The sequence below is a fragment of the Microcebus murinus genome, chromosome 20, assembly GCF_040939455.1.
Source record: "Microcebus murinus isolate Inina chromosome 20, M.murinus_Inina_mat1.0, whole genome shotgun sequence".
In the NCBI taxonomy this organism is placed as follows: Eukaryota; Metazoa; Chordata; class Mammalia; order Primates; family Cheirogaleidae; genus Microcebus; species Microcebus murinus.
The window spans coordinates 23,815,063-23,833,142 of NC_134123.1; the positions used below are offsets into that span (position 1 = coordinate 23,815,063).

General features: G+C 38.6%; 1 protein-coding gene across 2 annotated transcripts in view; it reads left to right on the forward strand.

Annotated features, from left to right (window-relative positions):
* The window catches only part of HYDIN (HYDIN axonemal central pair apparatus protein), a 315,495-nt gene that overhangs the window by 71,451 nt on the left and 225,964 nt on the right, over window positions 1-18,080 (forward strand). For both annotated transcript variants that reach the window (XM_012772427.3, XM_075995778.1), the window contains exons 8-9: window positions 4,852-5,053; window positions 10,864-11,047. In XM_012772427.3, coding sequence (XP_012627881.2) covers window positions 4,852-5,053; window positions 10,864-11,047 — 386 coding nt within the window. The remainder of the gene's footprint in view (window positions 1-4,851; window positions 5,054-10,863; window positions 11,048-18,080) is intronic.

Consider the following 18,080-nt stretch of genomic DNA (forward strand, 5'->3'; position numbering starts at 1 on the left):
CTTTTGCAACCCTATCCAATTATTCTATTGGATTGTTATTGATTTCTAATAGCTATTTATTTATAATAGACCCTTGAACAACATTGGCTTGAATTGCATAGGTCCTTACATGTAGATTTTTTTCAATAAAAGTTACAGCAAGTGTGCCTGTCTCTCCTGCCTCTTTTCCACCTCCCCTACCTCTTCTTCCTCTGCCACCCATGAGACAGCAGGACCAACTCCTCCTCTACATATTCCACCTAATCAACGTGAAGATTATGAGACTAATGATCTTTATTATGATCCACTTTTAATTAATGAATAATAAATATATTTTCTCTTCCATATTATCTTAATGACATTTTATTTTCTCTGGATTACTTTATTGTAAGAATACAGTATATAATATGTTTAGTATACAAAATATGTATTAATCAACTGTATATGTTATCAGTAGAGTTCTAATCAACAGTGGGTTATTAGCAGTTAATTGTCGGGGGAGACAAAACTTACACATGGATTTTCAACTATGCAGGGAGTCAGCACTCTTAACCCCCATGTTGTTTAAGGGTCAACTATATATTTAATTCATTTGTCTCAGGTATGAGTTATAAATATGTTCCCCAGTCTTGTCTTTTGTCTTTGCTGATGGAGTTTTGTGCCATGCAGAATTTCTTTTTCATTTTTAAGTAATCAAGCTTCTTAATTTTTAGGGGAATCTGGATTTTGAATCATAGAAGACTTTCCCCTCTCTAAAGTTATGAAGAAATTCTCCTCTGCATTGTTCTACATATGGCTTCATATTGAACATTTAAATATTTATTCCCTTGACATTTATTCTGGTGTAAGATATGAGGTATACTTTTCCATACGTCTATGAAGTTGTACCAGCAACATTTTTTTTGGTTACAAAATTGACCTTTACACCAGTGATTCAAGATGCCTTTATAATTACTAAATTCCAATATGTATTTGGGTCTGTTTTGACTTTTTATTCTATTCCATTGACCTGTCTCTTTATGTACTGGTACCATGCTCTTTTATCCACTGAGACTTTATACTGTGTTTTAATTCTATCAGTTCCTATTTTATAGACTTTTAAAAAAATATGTTTTGAATTTTTCAGGTTCTTTTTCCAGCATTAATGGAGATCATATCATTTTTCTCCTTAGATGTATTGCTACATTAATAGATTTTTTAATAGCGAGCCATCATTGTATTCCTGAAATAAATTCTACTTGGTTATGAAGTATCATTCTTTTAATGTGCTGATGGATTATGATTGCTAATTTTTTATTCAGGATTTTGGCATTGATATTCATAAATGCGATTGGCCTATAGATTGGCCTATTTGTTTTATCTTTGTCATATTTTAATAACAGTTTTTTACTGAAAAATACAATGTTGGAAATTAAGAACTAATTGTATAGATTTAGCAGCAGAAAGGATATTGCAGAAGACAGGATTAGTGAACCTGAAGAAAATATTAATATTTAAATTAAAGCATAGAAAGAAACAGAAATAAAATGGAAAAAAGCAGAGCAGAAAATAAAAGCCATGTGGGACACAGTTACAATGTGTAACTGGAGTCTCAGAAGTAGAGGAGCGAAAGAATGGGATAAAAATATTTGGCTGAGAATTTTTCAGAAATGACGTATGACATTAATCCATAGGTTCACAAAACTCAGCAAGCCCGTGGTGGTACAAATACAAAGCAAATCAAACTTACGCATATTATATTAATAGTTAAACTGCTGAAATCTAAAGCAATGAGATCATAAAAGTATCCAGAGAAAAAGAACACATTATTACTGTATTGGAAAACTGATAACACTGATGACAAACTTTTCGGCTGAAATTATGGAAGCCAGAAGACAGTAAAATGGCATTTTTAAAGTGCTTGGGTAACTCTATACTAAGGCTAAACTATTCTTCACTATTGAAAGAGTCCTTAAAAAGAGAAGACAAAAGAGACGTATTTGCAGAGTTGAAAAAAAGCTGAAAAACTTCTGTAGAATTCTTGGTTGGCATTGTTTTCACCATCATACTGACGATGCCATTCCATGTTTTTAAATTTCCATTATTTCAATTGCAAAGTCAGGTGTAATTCTGACTGTGGGCTACTTTGAAGATAATCTGTCTTTTTTTCTCTGACTGCACTTAGGATTTTCTCTTTGTCGTTGGTTTTCTTTAATTTCACTACAATATATTTAGGAATTTCTTTTAATTTATCCTATTTGACTTTCATTGGGTTTTTTGAATTGTGAACTGACGTCTTTAATTGTAAAAAATTCTTAGCTATCATCTCTTGAAATAATTTGCTTTGTTATCTCTTTACTGTCCTTCTGAGTTTCCAATTAAATACTATTATAATTTCTCATTTTATCTACCTTGTCACACCATTCATTGTGTGTTTTCCATATATTTTTGTTTCTTCATATAGCATTTTTTATTTTCTGAACTATCTTCCATTTCACTATTTTTTATAAAAATTTAATAAAATTCTTTTATTAAGTCTATTCTTTGAGATTTTTTAAAATTTAGGTTATTTTAGTTTTTTTCTGTAAGTCCTAGAGTATAGCTCTTTTCAAGTTTTTTAAGATTTTTTTGATTTCCTGTTTTCTGGATTTAGCTTCAGTCTTAACCATTTATTTGTTTATTTAAACATACTAAGTGTAATTGGTTCATAATCTATATCTGATGATTCCCAGTATCTGATTTTTTTGTGAGTCTGTCTATTTCTGTTGTTTTTGTATCTGCTGGTTCTAACACATTGAGTTTTATTTCTCTGCTTGCCTCAATATGTTTGGCTATGTGCCTTTTAAAAAATGTTAAAAAAAAATTGAAATTTTGGATGCAGATACCTTCCTCCAAAGAGAAATCAGTTCTTTATTCCAGGTATCTGATGGCATAACCTGTCAATGGCCACCAAATTCAAGGTCGAAATTCTCTGCAAGACATAGGCAATTCCAGCCTGATATTTAACTCTGAATTAAGGCTAATCTACTTCTAATTCAACATCATCTTTGAGTATCAGCTTATTGTGGGGATGGTTTTCTTTTTGGCTTAAGCCAATTAATATATGGAAAGATGCTCAATAGAATCCATAATTTAAAATATGTGAATTAAAGCAACAATGAGTTTTCACTCATCAGAGTGTTAAATTACACTCACCAAAACGTTTACAAGTTGACAAGAGTACATACCTTTCTTATGGGAAATATAATAATAATGACAGTTTTTTACCTCTAGAAAGTGGGCCTGAGATTAAGTGAAGGAGGGAAAGATGTTTTAGTTTCAGCGTATATGCTTTTATTGTATTTGAAATTTGACACTATGAATAAATTTTTTAATAAAAAATTTTAATTTTTAGTGTCAAATGCCTAGATGCTTACATTTTCTTTAAAATTTGGAGAAGGTTTTTCTGTATTCAAAGTGATAGAGCCTAAAGAACATTTAAAATGTATAAAGCGTTGTCAATTTACTGAGTGGCAGTTTGGTTCATACAATAGTGAATGTAGCAGAAATGTTTGCTAAAAATAAAATGCAAGTAATTATGCTTTCTGGGTTCTGATGAAAACTTTTGCAGCACAGGTCAACAAAACATTCACAGTATTTAAGTATTTCCTTTTTTTATTTTGATGTCAGAATAATATACTTGCTGTGACATTGGAGAAATAAAAAAGAATATAGTTTGTAAGTTTGTGTCTTCTTGAAAGCCCAGGGACCTCACTTATACACCTAGAATCGAGGTAATTGGTGCATCTGGAATAAAGCCAAGGGCTTAAATTGCTATACTAAATAAATATCTTCCTTGTATTTTAAAAATTTAAATTGTAAATGTAATTTTTGTCTATTTTTGTTTTCTTTGTATGTAACCAACTACCCAGATATGACAGACGTATGTGTATTTATGTGTGTATGTGTTTTGTTTTTGTTTTAATTGCTGCTGTTTAAGGATTTGGTTCCTTTTAAATAGTCAGTTTTCTATTTTTTGAAGTTATTGAATTTTCCTTCCTGATCTCTGCTCTTGATTGGACCTAAATTCTCTCATGCTGAGCAGCTCTTCCCAGGTATGCGTTTTAAGAATCACAGATCCATGTGGTTCTGGTTTTTCCGTTCTGGAGGTACTTCACTTAGTAGAATGGGTTCCAGCTGTATCCAGGAATATACAAGAGGTGCTATGTCACCATTGTTTCTTAAAGCTGAGTAGTATTCTACGGTATACATATACCACATTTTACAACACCTAAGTGGACATATAGGAATAACATTTATTGGATGTCGGGAGGGTGGGAGGAGAGAGGTGGGGATGGGTATATACAACCACAACGAGTAAGAGTTGCAACATTTGGGGGATGGACACGCTTGAAGCTCTTACTCAAGGGGAGAGGGGGGCATGGGCAATATATGTAACCTTAACACTTGTACCTCCATAATACGCTAAAATAACAATTAAAAAAAAAAGATTTGAGAAAAAAAAAAGAATCACAGATCCAACTCGTGCATGAACTAAAGATGATGTAATTCTAGATGGTTGTAATTCTAGAACTCAGTTGCCCTTCAGGCTATAGGATTGAGAGCTATTTGTGAAGAAGAAAAAAATCTTAGAGCACCCACCACAACAATTCATATTCTATGTATATCTTACAATGACCAAGCAAGATAGTTTGATTTTCTATAACTGCATGAAGCATAATATCTTAAGTTTTCTGAATATGTCTGATCTCTGGATTGATGGGGATGAGGAAGAAAGAATGAAATGCCTAATGCTTATGCTACATTGCCTAACTTCAACTTGGGAAAAAAATAGCCTAGGATTATCATTCTAGAATAAATCCTGAAATATGTTTGCACTTCATTAATTCCTAGGTGAAAAAGTGTTTGTATCTCTCTATGGAGCTGCCATAGACATGAATATAAGGCTGGATAAGAATTCCTTGATCATCGAGAAAACCTACATAACTCTGGCCAGTCAGCGGACGGTAACCATTCACAACCGCAGTAGCATCATTGCCCATTTCCAGTGGAAGATATTTGCTACCCAGGAAGAAGAAGACAGAGAAAAAGATAGGTTTGTAACAACAATCACATATGCAGGAATTTGAGAGGGAGTGTAAAACCCAGTTATTATGAAAAAAGCAGTGACTTGTAGTAAGTTTTTAACCAACTTAAATAATGTCAGAGTTTTATAACTCGGTTCTGGTGTGTGATGTTCTTTTGGAGCTGCTCATTTAAAGAATCTGAGCTGAGCTATGTGGAACAGAATTTTGTTCATCCTCAGTTATTCTTAACCTGGTTATAACTTAACAGTGATGGAATTCTTAGATTTTAAAAGACAAATAGACTATTCTTCACTATTTTTTCAAAATGAATTTACATGTCTGTATTTCTTTTAATAACCCTAACTAGGTTGGTCAGGTTTCATGAAGAATTTCTAAAAATAATCTTTTTTGGGTTGGCATCAATGTGGAATTTTTTTTCAGTGAAAAGATATTTCCAGAAAATATGAAGAATGAGGGAAAAACAAGGGCTTAGATATAATGGCTTTTATATTCTTGGTTTTAGTAGCATTGCTCAGTCCCTACGAGCCATATAATTTAATAATGATTTCTTATTGCTATCTTTAATATTCTGCTTTTTAAAACACTGCTTCTAGCAGTAGAAAAAATTAATACAATGTAAAACCAAACTGTTTTAACTAATCTCATCACTGTTAAATTTTGAATATTTCTTTTTACTGAATCCATCCTCGACTCTTTTAAGCTCTATTTTCATTTTTATCTCCTTCCAACCTCCCTGAATTAACACTTTTGCTGCTTTCATTGGAATTTATTTCAACCTTTTTTATTTGCCTCTCCATTTTCATTAAAGATTAGCCCTGGGAAGCTTCAAAGCTCTGTTTAAAACCAAGTTAGTATGTGATAAAAATAAAAGTCTTAGGTCCATGGAAACCAGGCAGAAAGCCCCCCAGTGTGCTGTCCCTAATTGAATCAGAAGGAGCCATGACAACGCCAGGACACAGTGGGCCAGAAGCTTTGTCATTCAGACAATGAGCTTTAATCACTGGATCGCCACTGTGCCATCTTTAAAAAGTGAGAAAAGAAAAACCTTTCCTGCCTAAAAACTTCATTTGGTCTCATGGCATAGGAATACCGGTGGTTTAAAAGGGCAAGAGGAAACTGCTCATACATTCCTTCCTTTGTCCCAATTCCCCAGCTCCATGTACTTACCAGCAATCAGAATGGCCCAAACATGTTTAAAGGTAAAGTGGGAGGGTAGGTACAAATACAGAAAGTGAAACAGCAGTAAAAGTAGTGTTTCACTCTCATACTTGTCCCATGGACTCAACCTCTTGGGGAGAACTAGTACACGTGGTTATAAGAGGGAGAGCCAGCTTTCATTTCAACCATGTCTGTGTGTTTGATGTGGATAGGATAATATGTGATGAATGCAGTGCCTATATACAAAAGTATGTAAGGAAGTTACATAGATCAACTCTAGAAAAATTAAAACCAATTGTTATCTGAGATGCTGTAGAGAATATAATTTCAGCCACAGGGGATGGACATTTCTTTTCTTTTTTTTCCACATCACCTGTCCTGATACTCATACCCCTATCTCTTTAATATTGTCTTTTAAAACCCTTCCTAGTCTCTTGCATTGTCTTTCTTTTACTATCTCCCTTGATCTTTCTATTATTTTTCTGGCAATTTTTTTTTTGTAACAAGGGCACAACATAGGATAGCATTTTCATAACCATGATTGGCAGCCTAATATTATCATGTAGGATCACTTCCCTCTTTTAAACAATGAACTTGAAAAGTGACTTCAGATAAATAAGAATACTTTCATTTTCACTTTGGATGACATACAGCCATATAACTCCTGTTTCTCTGAACTGGATTGGTTTATCTAAATAAAGAGTCTACTGAATGTGTGCCCCTGCCTTATCTCTCTCCCCTCTCCTGAGTGCCAGGAACCCAGGGCAAGGGGGGGAATGGATGCCAGCTATGTCTGATCTCTTACTGGACCAGGGTAGCACTTCTCACCCATCCCTCTCTTGTTCCTTGATGGAGTTGCAAGCCTGCCACAAATTCCATAGTTAGCCATGGATTCTTGTTCTTAAAGTAAATGCCATGAAGTGCTCATCGTTTTGAAAAGCATGGCAAGTACAGAGACGTTGGCACTTGGCTGAACATTTAGCTTCTGTCCTTGAATAGCTGCCCCTCTGCAGGAGGCCATGCTCTTGCTATGGGTATAGGCCCCTCCTGCTCCACGTCCCAAATTCTCAGGTTGTGTCCAGGCCACACATCAGCGGCAGATAAAGAAGAATTGTCCTTGACAGCTTGCTTATGGGCAGAGGTTTGCCCATCCCAGAAAAGTAACAGTGAGATCTTTAGCTAATGGGGTGACTCCTCTCTTGAGCTCCCAGCGAGGCCTGAGCAGGTGTCTCTGGCATTATTCTATGTTTGACTCTCTTGCTCATGATGGGGAGCAACTTTTTCCTTTTCTCCCATTCCTTCATCAGTCTCTTTAGTTAAAAAAAAAAAGTAGGAAGAATGGTCAATTTTGTTCCTAAGGTTGGAGCAGGGAGAACCTATCCAAAATGGGCTGATACGTATTTCTAGAGACCAAAATTTCCCTTATCAGCACTCCAAGGACCTAAGATTTAACTTCAGTGTGAACTTTAGGTGAGACTCAAGAGTGTGCCCGTAGTTCTCCTGGCAGTTAAACATGACTTACAGCTTGTCCTGAGGAAGTCATCTCTAGGGGCTGAAAATTGCTCAAAGGACACTTTGAGGATGGATATGCTTAAGTCCTGTTCTAGCCATCACAGTTTCTTGACCTCTAGAGTCTAGCTGAGCAAAGACTTGGATATCTTGCAGTGGAGGAATTTAAGCCCTAGGGATCCCTCTTCCTTTCTGGTAGCTTGTCATTTTCATTTTAGGAAGGATGGCCTTTCTCTCCACCTACCTCAAACCTTAGGACATATGTCTAGGTTTGGGGACATAAGGCCTTCCCATGCTCCAGACTTTGACAATGAAGATGTCTCTCCCCCTAGGAAAAGTTCTGGGCTTAAAACTTTTTAAATTTTTTTTTTTAACTTTGGAATCAGATATAGGGACTTTTAAAAAATTACCTTTTCATTCTTTGTCTTTCTTGATGTTTTTCTGGGACTTGCAGAGAAATTAATCTCTTCGGAAATAGAGGCCACATTCATCCCTGCCTGCTTCCTCAGCCTCGTCCTGAGGGATTTTTAAACAATCCTGTAAGATTCTTTCATACTCATTCTCATCACTTATGACATTTACTGTATTCAGAGACTCAGCATGGGCTTTAAGGATTTCTGTTCCCATGTTTCTCCTGCAAGGTCTCAGCCATTGTCTTAATAGAGCTGGCTCTAATTCTAGATTTTCTCTGCACAAGAACTAGAATTATCACTGGAGCCCCCCAAAGTGGTTAGCATAGATTTCCTCCACAATATTTAGGTGAAGGCAATGACACATTTCTCTAGACAAACCAGTTGTAATTGGGCTTTGAGCTTGCCACCTGGGTCATAATAAATTTAATCTCAGCTATGTTTGGAGTCCTCGTCCCTTCCCTAGGTCATACAAGAATCTGAAGACTTAAGGGGTAACTGGTAGAGATGCAGAGGACCTCTAATCTTCAGTTTGTAACAGTCATCACAGAGTTTCTCCGTGTTCAGGACCATGTGGTCCTTCTGAAGGTGGATGTCTCCATTCATTCCATGCCAAGTGTGCACGTGGGGATATTCCTCCCAGCTCTGAAGGCCACAGCTCTGAGTTTTTCATCTCCTCGGCATCCAGTTACCACCTCTTGTGGATGCTTCAAGGGAGCAGGGTGCAAGTCTTGAGCACCTCAAGATGAGGGAACATTACTGGTACAACCCTACTGTACCTGAGACATAATCTTCCCCACTGACTATAGTCCATAGGCTGGCCTGTGCTTGGTGCCTGGATGGTGTTGGCAGCTACCAGACTATTTGTGAAATGGATTAAGTCCATGGTTTTACTGAAAGAGAAGACTGGTCTGTTGTTATGCACTCTGTTGAGAGGTCTCCTCATCTGTAAGACAGAACCACCTCTGAGTGCAAGAAATCAAGACAGGATAACAAAACAATAGAGATATATGGAAGCCAGCTAAAGGTGTTGTTATACATCTCCTCCTTAGACTCTCGGCCATGGCTCCAGTTCTCCATCAGAAGACAAAGAGAAAGACATCTGATGCCCCTTCCTCCCCTTTTTCTTATGCTGGTTGTCACTGATTCAGAGTCTCAGCAGCAGTGGAAAAGAGGAGCACAAGGGAATCTTTGTTCTCTTCTGTTTTCCTGTGCGAGGGTTGAGTGAATGCTTCACTTCACTTATCATCCTTGGTCCACACAAGGCATTTTACTTATTCTTTTACATCCCCACATTTCAACTCCTCCAAAGACACCATTCTAAAATGTTAATGTGTGTCTTTTTCTGTGAATCTGTTCTCATAAAATGTATATTGCTTTGTTGGGGGAGAGAGCGTACATGAGACAGTGATCGTATTTTGTGTGTAGTTTTCTCCTATTTTCACTAGGCTCTCTGTTTAAGATCCATGCGTGTCGCTATGTATGTATAATCCATTGCTTCTACCTGCTGCAGACCACACCTCGCATATTTCACCTGTGCACTTTCCCAGTGAGGGCTTCGGTGGGCTCATGCCAATGTTTGCATGTTGGGAAACCATGTAAAAACCGGTAGTGCTTTAGTCTGAGACTTGATTGATATTTAATTTTAAAAATGACTTGTTCTCTATTTTAAAAAGAAATACATTGTGAACTAATAAAATTTAGAGAATAAAGACAAACACAAAAATGAACCTAAAAATCAATTCTCATCCTTCCAACTTGGAGAAAACCACTATTAATATTTTGATGTCTCTAAATCTCTTCTTTTTCCCAACAAGTATGTTTTTTCTTTTCTTTTACTTTTTTTTGTGACAAATTTGGGATTACTCTGTACATTACATTTTGTAACCTTCCTTTTGACTTAAAAATATTTCAGATATTTGAAAATCCTTTTAAATATTTTTAAATACAGTTTTAATAACTGCTTGCTATTCCCTTGCTATAGATGCATCCTAGAAGGCAGTGTAGCGTAGTGGCTAGCACTAGAATATTCAAACTGCAAAAGACTCTGTGTGAAGTCTAGGCTCCATCTTTCAGCTGTGTGATCTGGGGCAAGTTACTTAGCTTTTCTGAGCCTCAGTTTTATCAACTATAAAATGGGAATGATGATAGTAATAATAATGACCTCATGGTAGTTATGAGTATTAAATTACATGATGCATGTGAAGAGTTTGGTAAGTTTCCAATAAATATAATGTTTATGATTCCCAGTTTTGTTTAACCAAGGCTTCATTATCTTACATCAAATTTACCCAGTTTATCTAGTAATCGTTTCAGCATTTTAATGAACATTTTTGCAGCTGTGTCTTTGTTTACATCCATGATTGTTTTTTAGAATTTATTCCTACAAGTGGGATTTTTTTTTGTTTCTAAGGGTATATAATTTATGAGTTTTTCAGATAGATATCAAATAACAAAATATCAAATACAAAAGAAATGGATCCCTCTCTTTCTGTGGACTGTCTTTAATTTGCCCTGCTCTGCCCTCTAGTACGGGAGGACTACTGCCAGTTTCCTTGCACACTGCTTCCTATTTGGCAATAAAAAGCAAGCACAGAATGCTTGCTTCCTTAGAACCAGAACGTGCTGAGGGTGATGGGCGAAGACATTTCCAGGAGGATGGACTGGAGGGGCGCACTTGACAAAGTTCCTCATGGGAATACCAAGGTGAATCTTGCATTTCCTATGTTTGTTTTCTTTAGGATCTGTGATGATCTGATCAAAGAAGAAAAGGGTGAGATGAATGAGTTTCTCGACGAGTGCATTATTGATCCCGTCCTCCGAGACCGTCTTTCCATTCTCTCCCGCACCTTCGAGAATCAGAGGAGGATGGTTCAGGGAGACGCATTGCTCTTCTTGAATAACGTTTTCACCATAGAGCCTGTGGTGAGTACATTAATAAAATATGACCATACGGTCAACATAAGGGAGAGTGCCAGGCCTATTTTGATGTGAGTACTCACTCTGGATTGAAGGTGGTGTGTTCCAAGAGAGTAAATGGTCCATCTCAAGAGCCTTATTGTCATTTTGAGACATTAGATAAAGGTCGATGGTAAGAATGCTCAAGGGTCATGTTTATAGGTCACGATTTCTGTGTACCAGACACTGCATTAAACGCTTCATAGGTATCCAGTTTATCTCATTTGTATATATATTATCTTACAACAACCTTAAAGATATAATTAGAGGCTGGGTGCAGTGGCTCACACCTGTAATCCTACCACTCTGGGAAGCCGAGGTGGGAGGATTGCTCAATGTCAGGAGTTCAAAACCAGCCTGAGCAAGAGCGAGACCCTGTCTCTACTATAAATAGAAAGAAATTAATTGGCCAACTAATATATATAGAAAAAAATTAGCCAGGCATGGTGGCACATGCCTGTAGTCTCAGCTACTTGGGAGGCTGAGGCAGAAGGATTGCTTGAGCCCTAGAGTTTGAGGTTGCTGTGTGCTAGGCTGACGCACAGCACTCACTGTAGCCTGGGCAACAAAGCATGACTCTATCTCAAAAAAAAAATAATAATAATTAGAACCCCATTCTACAGAAGAGAAAATTAAGAAAAATTTCGTAACCTATTCAAGACCAACAGCTAGTGTTATTAGTTAGAAATTTAATCCTTATTAGCCTGAGTAAAGAGCATGATTTCTCAACCCCAGCATTATTGACATTTGAGGCCTGATAGTTTCTTGTCCTGTATGTTGTAGGATGTTAAATAGCATCCCTACTTTTACCCACCAGTTGCTAGTATGACAGCCAAAACTGTCTCCATAAACTGTCAGATATCTCCTGGTGGGCAAAATCACCTTGGTTGAAAACTGCTTTGTCCTTACTTTACTCGATGAATGCTGATTGACTGCCTGGTCTGTACCAGACACTGTGTGTCCCAGGCATTGAGGAACAAAACCAACATGGTCCTTAAGCTCACAGTCTGTCTAGTGAGGGATTAGAATTAGAATGGGGTCTATCTGATTCCACTTGCCTGGCACCAAGCTACGTCCTTTCTGTGCTCTCTCTCATGCTCAGTATAGAGTGATGGGAGGAGAAAAACAGCGATAGGAGTTGGGAAAGCCCACAGCTAGTTAGAGCTGCTGAGTTGTGGCCATGTAAACCAGCTGGAGAAAGGACATGGACACAGGGAACTTTAGGATACAAGATCACTTGTGGGAAATGCCACTGACTTATGCAGACTGTTTTCCAAATGGTGACTCAAAGATACAATATGGAAAGAGGTTCCATGGCTAAGTAAACTTGAGAAACACTAGGTTTAATATTGTTTGGAAGGTTTCTTTGCTATAAGACTTTGATAAGTCTTTTACATGCTAATGTGTGTTATCTATCTCCAAGAAGGAGCTCTCCTCTTGGAGACATCATCCTCTGGGACTATATAGTGAAGGTGCTGTGTGTATCACTGGAGAAGACAGTAAGTTGACTCGGTCAGAGCCTGGGGTGATTTTCACAGGCTACAGAGTTAGAGAAGGCTTCTTGAGAGCAGCATCTCAGGCTATGTCTTGCAAGACAGGACTTTTGGAGAATGAAACTGTGGGTGTGCGTGGAATGGTTCATCCAAGCCTCCATGAATAGAGTAGTTTGCTCAAAGTAAAGGCTCATGTAGGAAAATAAGGCTGGAGTTGTAGGTTGAGACTGAATCTTGTGTCATGGCAGAAGACTATCCAGGGCTCAAGTGAGCAAAGGGATCTCCAGATACAATGGGTTAGACCAGCAAGAGGTTCAATCAAGATGAGGACCAAAATTGAAAAGAGGTCAAGCCCAGAGATACTGAAGAGCTGGAAGGACTTATTGGTGTAAGCAAGCAAGTGGATGAGCTGGGTAGAGGCAGGGAGCGGAGTGGTCAGTTGTGGCCGTCTTAGATGCACTGCTGTGGTCCACACTGTCCCTTCCCAGCAGGTGCTGGAGATCCAGGCTGATGATGGCTCCTCCTAGTGGGGAGGAGGCTGGATCACAGACATGGTGGCCAGGAGGAGATGAGTGGGAGACACACAGGTGAGTCCTGCTCATTTCTAACTTAGCAGGAGAAAGACTGGAATTACCCCGGATTTTCTTCTCCTCATGCTTCCTTCCATAACCCAAAGCTTCATGATGGAGATATATGTGTGTTAACATATGGCCTTTAATGTGATTGTTTTTGAATTCCAGACAGAAACTGAACTGAGCATTCTTCTCACATAGCATCTTTTCACCATTAGGAAGAAAAACATTTTAGTAATACATAGAAATGGTACAGAAATGGTACTTTTTAAATAAATGAGACTAATTTTATTTGTATTATGTAGAAAAAAAAATGCCAGAAGTAGGAAGGGGGTAATATTCACTTATAAAATAAATGGTCTTTATGAAATCTATCATGATTTTGCCTTTTCCATACACTGTTCAGGTTTTCTCCTCATAATATTATTCGTTAGCTGGTTCTTGACAATTTTTGCAAGATGAAAATGAAGGCATGAAACTTTCTAAAGTTATTCTAGTCAAAACAATGTAACTTAGATTCAGTTACAGTGAATTATTTGTTGATGTTAAATCTACTTTTTTCTACTTAAAAACCATACTTTCTGATAGTTTTCTATAAACACAGTTCTTGTTTGTGAGTGTAATATAGTCTTACCTTATAAATTACTTTTGTAGGTATATGATGGGAAAATTCTGCCATTTGACTAGCTTCTCAGCACAAATATGAACCGTGGGTGTTTTTTACTGTTGAGATTTTGGTTCTCTCGTACAGGTAAATAAATGCTCCAGTAGTCACAGATGAGACAGTTGGGAAAAGATTTATAGGAGAGATGAGATCTGAATTGAATATCCAAAGGAAGGTTAAGATTTAATTAAGTGGAAAAGGAGAAAGAGAATGCTTCCAACTGGGGAAATTACAAAAACAAAGAAAAAAGAAGCTATTGGGTTCATGGCACGTTAAATAATGATGAATAGACTGTTTCTGGTTGGGAAGGAGACTAGAGGAAACCTGGGCTACCTGACCAACCTGCTGTGCTTTAGCCTGCAGGCTGCTGTCACCCACCATGCTTTTCCAGAAACACTGGATCTGAGAGGGGGTAATATGTGTCCCTTGCAAAAGAGAAGTTTGGGGCAATACTGGTTCAAGAGAAGGTGAGTCTCCAAATGCTAGAGTGCAAGGAGCACTTCCCTGTGACTCCAGAACCCTCTCCACAGAGCACCCCCCAGAGTCAGTGTTCTGTGGATCCCAGTTTGGTAAATGGTGCTTTTGGTGTCTGAGATTGACTGCAGGGTTTGGAGCAGGAGTATGATGTGTTCAGGGGGCTTAGACAGACTGCCCTGGGAGCCACGTGTGGCTTGAACTGGAGGAGGGTGGGCAGAGGGTGAGATGAGTGGGCACGTCTAGCAGGGGAGACGGCACATCTCTGCAGGCAAAACAGGATCATCATGAGGGTGACGCTGACCTGGAACTGCCCAGTGGTGGTTAGAAAGGAAAGGATATGGAGGATGTATTTGAGAGGTGTTCAAAAGGAAGACACTGAAGTGCTTTTTGGTTGACTGGCCATTGATGGAGAGACACTGTGAGAAATCAGGTGTCTTCTGAAAGCTGAATTGGAGAGATAGGGAAAATTATTGATATGACATTTGTGATGGAAACTAGCAAGTCAGGAGTCCTGAAGTCCTAGCTTTGCCAATAGCAAAGTGACCTTCAGCCATTTGATCTCCCTTGGCTTCAGTTGCCTTGTCCACAAACTAAGGGGATTGCAGCTAGCTCACTTTGATCCATCTATTCAGCTCATGCATTCAGACTCTCCAATTTCAGATCAGACTCTGAACTCCTTAAGGTCAAGGAGTGCCTTATCCTCTTTTGTGCCCAGTGCTAATAAGTGGACAAATAAGTGAAAGAATGTAAATCAACTTATGACAGTAAGTTTGCTTTTGAACATGTTGAATTTGGGATGACTATAGATGTCCAAAAAGTTTTGGAAATGGAGGATTAAAATGTGGATGTGGGGATTCAGGACTGGAGGCAAGATTAGTGAGTGCCCTGTAGAAGTCTACACTGAAGCCAGGAAAAGCAGATGGAAACTCTAAGAGCAGAGCAAAAAAGGAAAATTGCAAAGGGCTCAAGAGGTCCTCCAGGTGCTCACCTTTAGAGGTCCTTTGGTTGAAGTAATGGCCATGACTTCACAGAGAAGGTGCCAAGAAGAGAGCCCTCCAGCTGAGAGCCCGTCAGGGCATGCGTCCCCTTGTGTGCCTACCGTGCCTGGTTCAGCAGCACTGTCTACTGAAGGTCTCTTCCGAGCCTTGCTCACTATCGGGTCACTTATGCTAAGTGGCCACTACTTACTTTCTGATGGTTGAGCTCTGCATCAGTGATTCATTTTTTCTTACGGTGTGATTCCTTTTAATTAGCTTCTTGATATGAATTGAGTTCACAGTAGAAGCAGAGAAGATTAGAACCAAGCAGTGTCATCTCCTGATTTAATAATCAGTCTCTAACTAAAACCCTGCTCAAATAATAAAAGGAAAATAAAAATAAAAGAGCAGTAAAGAGGCTTAGAGATCACCTTGCTTTCTGATGGATTGTTTAGCCTCATTCTGCTGAGGAAGGACATTGCTTTCAAATGAGCTAAACTTGTAAAACAAAACAACAAATCTGTTACTTTAAATTCTGAAAAGAAATATATGCTTATTTTCTCAGACCTGTGTCTGTGTATCTTGCTTCTTCAAATGCATCAGGCAAAACAGAGGATTAGTTTAGCTCTGATTGTGTTCTCTGCATATTAAGTATTTCATAGGAACATCGTTCCTGTTAGAGAGGCTCTTTCAATTTAAAACAAGGAGATTCAAGATCAAAAGATCAATTGCTGTCCCTAAGTTGCCCAGAAGTGGCGATGGGTTTGAATTTAAATCAAATTTTGTTAATATTATCATGTGAGAAGCGGTTTGACTCAATGCTCTAAGAATGACGCTGTCCTACCATCTGCCAACCACGTGGCAGCAGGTTACTTGCCTTAGCTCACCTGCTTCTCATCATGCTTATAGCATAATAGGCTGTGGGGTCTGCTGCTCAAACCTTGAGGAGCTAGGCATGGGCATTTCGGGGACTGATGTGGCCACAGAGTGTCAGGCCTACTTGTTTCCCTGTCTTTCCTGTGATCCAAACAGAGGGAGGCTGGCAGTTGTTCCAGGGCACAGAGGTGGGAGTTTGTGTTTTGAGAGAGCCCGGGTGGAGAAAGGGAGTAGGCAAGGACCCACGGTGACCATGGGGAGAAGGCAGTCCAGGACAGAGGGCTGGAAGGAATGTTTGTTTTTTTTTGTTTTTTGGTTTTTTTTAGCTTTATTTCATAATTTATTGATATTCTAAAAGTAACCAGAGTTATTGTTCTAGTTGTTAATGCATGTGTTGTGTTATTACTATTTATATCAAGTTCCTCATTAGCCTAAATTTTTCCATTTATTCCTTACCAAGAGAAGATACTGGGTTCTGTAGAATACTGATCATTTCTCCAGCCACCTGCTTCCATGTGGGCTTTTTTACCCTTTGGAAAAGAACTGCAAAATAGAGTCTATTATGCATGTTTTGTGCCTTCCAGAAAAGCAAGTGGAATTGGCTACTTTCAGAAATATAATATTCTATTGTGCTAGATGGTCTCTGGCTTTACAGAATTTTGATAGTTTCATTCTCTTATTTCCTCTGCTTAGATCTCTTGGGTACTCTGAAAGAGAGAGAGATTCAAAGACAAAAAACACAGTTCTGAGAATTGAGAGGCAAAAGAATATCACAGGGCAAAAAGAGAGAATTAAGCTTTTGCTTTCCACGGGCATAGAGGCGTCCTCTGAGAAAGCGCAGCACAGGTGTGCTGGCCTTGTTTCTGAACTCTGGGGCTGCTGGCTCAGGTCACACTTTGAAGATGCAGCAATTTTCTGAATGTTGAACACTTACTATTTTCTCAAAAAGCAAGATCTGAGAATTTAAAAGGTATTTATCCAAACTGGCCCTAGCTGATTGGCTGCCATTAGTGAGCTGGGAAACATTTCTGCTTCTGTTAGCAAGTGTCTCCTCGATCAAAGAAAACTTCATCTGGTATCCCTAGGGAAGCTTAAGCTTAATTTAACTAAGCCTTCAAAAAAGAGAGAAACTTGATAATTTCCTTAGTACCACATAAGTAATAGTAAACCATGCTTTGTTGTCATCTAAGCCTGCAGAAAACATGCCTTCCCAGCAATTCAGACTTTGAGAGCACAGCTCAAATTTAGTTTACTTTCTTTTTCCCAAATGGGGCTAGCATGTGAGCTCAGCAGAACCAAGTTGGGTGGGGGCCCAGATGGCTACCAAAGAAGAAAGAGCCAGCTTTTCGCTGCATACCCTTTTCACTTCTCATCCCGTATTAGCCTTGAGTCACATTGCAAACACGTGGGAGCTGACTCTCTGGAAATGGACACCAGAAAGGGGAACAAAGGACAGGGACTTGCTGAGAGCAAACTTGTCCTTGACAAGTCACAGCTTCTCTGTCGGTGTGGTTTTCCCATTCTTCAGCCTTCGTTTAATAGGATCATCCTTTCAGATCCTCTCGCTCAGCCACACTGTTTCCAGTTGTGCTGGAACATTCACTGTTGTGTTGAAGAACCAGCGTGGGGGTAGGCCTAGGGAAGTCTTAGAGACAGCGTGGTTCTTTGTGGCTCATTAAATAAGTTAACACCCTTCCTTGCTGGACAAGACAGAATTCTTTTCTCTCCAGAGAAAGGCATGAACATCACACATAGCTATCTCCGCTTTATAAACCCAGTAGAATTTTCACTGTATTTGGGTTGGAGGTAAGATCAAGATAGAATATACCTTTTGTGAAGCTTCCTCCGACAGAAGGCCAAACTGAGAGCCCTCTTTTAGAAACTTTTATGGTCATTATTTTGAGAATCAGAACTCTTTTTGATTCACAGTTTCTTGTCCAA